Genomic DNA, 4664 nt, shown 5'->3' on the forward strand with positions numbered 1-4664 from the left:
GAGTTTGAGCGTTCAGTTAAAACAGTTACATGACATGTTATCGGAGCCTTTAGTCTTTACAACCCCGTTAATTTGTGGAATTAAAACACAGGCGTGAATTCACTATGAATGGGAACAATCTGGCCAAAAGATCACACTGAAAAATAAACATTTGAAAAGAGAAATATTAAGGATAGTCAATATTTTATATAATTCAATTAGTTATACCGAATTAAATCGCGCAGAAAAAGAATGGAGAAATATTTCGCATCAGAGTGCATCTTTTTCTCAATGCATCGCAGACTGGGCGTTTATTCTTGGCGGGAAATAGCAGAGTGAAAAGAAGATGAATTCATCGGAGATAGGACCTGAGGCGCCCGATCTGGTGCGCGAGCTTGATAATGTTCAAAGCATGGTGGCCGCCCTTCCTTCCGTTCGATGGAAATGTCACCAGGTTCACATTTCTGCTTGTTAGGTTTGCTATGGAGATTATCGAATATATTTATTTATTTTTACCATTTTTGCTAATCAGGATGCACTAATGGAATTGCCGGAGCTCGGCGTCGTTTTCATAGTTGAAGAGATCGGTTGTCTTCGAGCAAAAGTTTATCTTCAAAAAGAGGTACCTCAGTGAAAACTCTTCCACTTTCAATTTCTAAAATTATATTAGTGTGATTAATCTCTCGTAATACTTTAGTTTGGTTCATGGATTCTTTGTTAATTCAGTAATGTTGCCTAACAGTTTATTACATTTAGTGATAAAATACATGTGTACAGATACAAATACAAGTTTAATCGGGCAACTGTAATATTTATAAAAGACAACATAGGAAGTCAGTTGCAATAGGTAGAGGTGGTATTTTGAAAGTACAACGTCTGGTTTCAGTTGCACCATCAGCCATTTCAAGATAAGACATCTGGTTTGGTGGTGGAGATTTTGAGCTTCTTGGAGCATAATTAAGTTGGCATGTTTTAGAATAAATATAACACAAATGCTCACTTTAGTCATTCAATTATCTGTAAGGTTTTATTGTGGTCACAAAATTTCTATTGAAGTTTTATTCTGTTTCAATATAATTAAGAATGCTGATTAGGAGGACTAAACCAACCATATTGATGTCACACTAGCACTAGATGTCAAAAGTTAAATTGAATCTCAAAATTTATTGATCTAGGATTAGAATTTTGACATATGATATTGATGTGGAGTTAATTGGGTTTTCTTTAAGTCTTCTAGCTGACTGGATTACTATGCACTTCTTTGGTACTTAATTGGAACTTTTCTATGATAAGTGTGAGAAATGAATGCATACCCTTGTTTATGGAGGCACCGAGGCCATATGGAATTTTGAGGCTTTTAAAGATTAAGATGGCCTTTGACTTGCTAAGTTACAGAGTTTTATAGTTACAATTTTGCACTATATTTTCTTTCAGATCATACTGGTAGTTCCCTTAGCAGATGATGACACGCTCTCAATGAAAGCACTTGATTCTGCTACTAAATTACTTCAATTTTCTGGATGAGAAAAGATTTATGACAATGAATTTAACTACCCAGGTAACTCTTGTTATTTTCATTTTACTTTTATTCATTAATATTATATTAGGGTCACTGAATTGCTTCACAAAGTTTATCTGCTATTTAGAAACGTGCTTGTGGACATCTTTCCACATTGATTGATAAATGACATAAAGTCCTCTTTCCACATTGATTTTAATAAAATAAAAAACTATTATAAAGAAGAATTGGAGACGATAATGATTTAAAAACGTGGTCCTACCTGCCTTGTCCGGTTAAGTAGTCCTACTATTTGACATGTTCTGTTTTTGGAGTCTGCTTCCATGACAGATATTGGAAAAGAAGTGAACCACTTTATAATCTATAAAACCTGCTAAAAATATATGGATAAGACTGCTTCAAATTCTCCATTCACGGCTACTCTGATTCTGAAGGTGGAGATGGGGTGTCTACTTTTTCTCACTGTTTTCTTCTTTACCTTTGCTTTTGCAGAATCTCATACATATATTATACACATGGACTCCACAGCCAAGCCCACATCATTCCTTAACCACCATGACTGGTATCTGGCCACTCTTTCTTCTATATCTGATACTGCTAACTCAATCATCAACCCCACTACCTCTAGTAAGCATTTGTATACTTACAAAAGTTCTGCCAGTGGATTTAGTGCCACCCTCACCAATTCTGAACTTGAAGCCCTCAAGAAACGCCCAGGTTATATTTCTCATACCCGAGATCGTCCTCTTCAAGTCCACACAACTCACACATCTCAGTTTCTTGGCCTGAATACTAATTCTGGTGCTTGGCCGGCTACAAATTATGGTGAAGATGTTATTATTGGATTAGTTGACACTGGAATTTGGCCGGAGAGTCAAAGTTTTAGCGATGAAGGAATGACCAGAATTCCCTCTAGATGGAAAGGGAAATGCGAGCCGGGTACTCAATTCAGTTCGACCTTGTGTAACAAGAAACTTATCGGTGCTTACTTTTACAATAAGGGTTATCTTGCAGAAAATCCTGATGTGAATATCTCAATAAATTCTACTAGAGATACAGATGGGCATGGAACTCATACGGCATCAACTGCTGCTGGCAGCTTTGTCAAGGGAGCATCGTTCTTTGGATATGCCAATGGTACAGCTAGCGGCATGGCACCAAGGGCTAGGATAGCTATCTATAAAACAGTTTGGAATAATGGCGTTTATGAATCTGATGTTCTTGCTGCAGTTGACCAAGCAATTAAAGATGGAGTGGATATATTGTCCTTGTCCTTGGCCTTTTACAAAGATTACATTTTTTCTTTGGATGAAGATGCAATTGCAGTGGCCGCTTTTGCAGCTATGAAAGAAGGTATCTTCGTAGCAGCATCAGCAGGAAACCAACCTGATACAATTGTCAATGCAGCTCCATGGCTTATTACAGTTGGAGCTGGTACTCTAGACCGTGATTTTGGGGGAACTTTAACTTTAGGAGATCGGAATAAGATCAGCTTCAGATCAGTGTATCCGGGGAATTATTCTCAAAGTCCAACATCTTTAGTTTTCTTGGATGGGTGTGCCAGCGTGGAGGAGATGAAGAGGAACAGGAAGAATATTATTGTGTGCAAGGACAATTTAAGCATGAGTGATCAATTTGAAAAGGCCAATACTGCAGGTGTTCTAGGAGCTGTTTTCATAACGAATTACACTGTATCAGATTACTACACTAAAAGCTCTCCAGCAGCATTTATGAATTTAGAAGATGGCCAAAGGGTAGTAGACTACATACAGAAGACCGATAATCCAAAAGGAAGTTGGCAATTTCAGAAGACAATTATTGGGATAAAGCCAGCTCCTATGGTGGATTTCTACAGTGGTAGAGGACCATTTTTTAGCTGTAAGTATGTTGTCAAGCCAGATATTATCGCCCCAGGCACATCAGTACTGGCATCATGGTCTCCAATTAGGTCAGTAACCCAAGTTCGAGGGAAGCCCTTATTCAGCAATTTCAACTTTGACACAGGCACCTCAATGTCAGCCCCTCATGTCGCAGGTGTGGCTGCATTGGTTAAAACTGCACACCCTGATTGGAGCCCTGCAGCTATTAGGTCTGCACTTATGACAACAGCAAATCCACTGGACAACACCAATGGCCCAATTCGAGATGTTACCGCATTTAATAAAGCTCCAGCAACCCCTTTGGACATAGGATCTGGTCACATAGATCCGAACAAGTCACTAAATCCTGGACTCATCTATGATGCAACAGAAGAAGACTACATAAACCTTCTTTGTGCCATGAACTACACAAAGAAACAATTACAAATCATCACAAAATCCAACCCCAGCTGTATAAACATGTCATTGGATCTTAATTATCCATCCTTCATTGCTCATTTCACTGGAAGTAGTGCCTCAGCCTCACATTCAGATGAAATATTAGTGTACGAGTTTCATAGGACAGTAACGAATGTTGGAGAAGCAGTGGGTAGCTATAGTGCGAAATTGACAGGGATGAGTGGGATAAAGGTGAAAGTAGAGCCACAGAAATTGGTATTCAAACACAAGTATGAGAAGCTAAGCTATAAACTTAGTGTGGAAGGTCCAAAAATAATGAAAGAATATGTGGTCTATGGTTCTCTTAGCTGGATACATGAACAAGGCAAGTATATTGTTAGGAGTCCTATAGTTGCCACTACAATCCAGCCATGATTTAGATATTACTGTAATGTATTAATAATTGGAAATTATGGCCATACAAATTAATTCCTATGCTTTAGTTTTCCTTTCATCACAAATCTTCTATTTCTCTACTTAATTTCCCCTACACCAGTCATTTCTTGGAGTTTTATTGACTTCCCTCATGAACGATTTAATAGCTAAATCATATAAAATTGTAGGCTGGTTCATTTTTTTAAGAGCAGATAAAGAAGTGGATGTTCTAGACTTCTAGTCCACAGCCTATCCTAAAAGTGAACAAGAAATGGAATCTATACTATATATAATAACGGAAGGTGAGAGAAATGAAAAGAAGTGTTTTAGAGACATTTTTGATGAGTTGTCAACGTAGTAAAAAATTAAAACTAAAAGATTTAATTAATTAAAAATAAATAATATATTAAATCATTAATAGCCCATTAATTAAAATAATAAAAGAAAGTAAGAGTTATAGGAAGATGAAAAAA

The 4664-nt window shown here is 37.2% G+C and overlaps 1 protein-coding gene across 2 annotated transcripts; it reads left to right on the top strand.

The window, feature by feature from the left end:
* The first annotated feature begins 225 nt into the window (after positions 1–225).
* LOC136230531 (subtilisin-like protease SBT3) lies at positions 226–4269 on the top strand. Of its 2 annotated transcripts, XM_066019612.1 has the most exons (4): positions 226–433; positions 512–601; positions 1414–1537; positions 1991–4269. In XM_066019612.1, exon 4 carries the CDS (start codon positions 2014–2016, stop codon positions 4189–4191), a length of 2178 nt encoding a protein of 725 aa, XP_065875684.1. In that variant the 5' UTR covers positions 226–433; positions 512–601; positions 1414–1537; positions 1991–2013; the 3' UTR covers positions 4192–4269. The 2 variants fall into 2 exon arrangements, with proteins under 2 accessions (XP_065875684.1, XP_065875683.1); XM_066019611.1 differs by lacking the exons at positions 226–433; positions 512–601; positions 1414–1537 and having other exon boundaries at positions 1738–4269.
* Positions 4270–4664: the final 395 nt, after the last annotated feature.

The sequence above is a fragment of the Euphorbia lathyris genome, chromosome 5 (genome assembly GCF_963576675.1).
Source record: "Euphorbia lathyris chromosome 5, ddEupLath1.1, whole genome shotgun sequence".
Classification (NCBI taxonomy): domain Eukaryota; kingdom Viridiplantae; phylum Streptophyta; class Magnoliopsida; order Malpighiales; family Euphorbiaceae; genus Euphorbia; species Euphorbia lathyris.

Excerpts from the sequence above, each read along its gene's own strand:
- LOC136230531 (XM_066019611.1), top strand. The coding sequence starts at position 1,882 with ATGGATAAGACTGCTTCAAATTCTCCATTCACGGCTACTCTGATTCTG.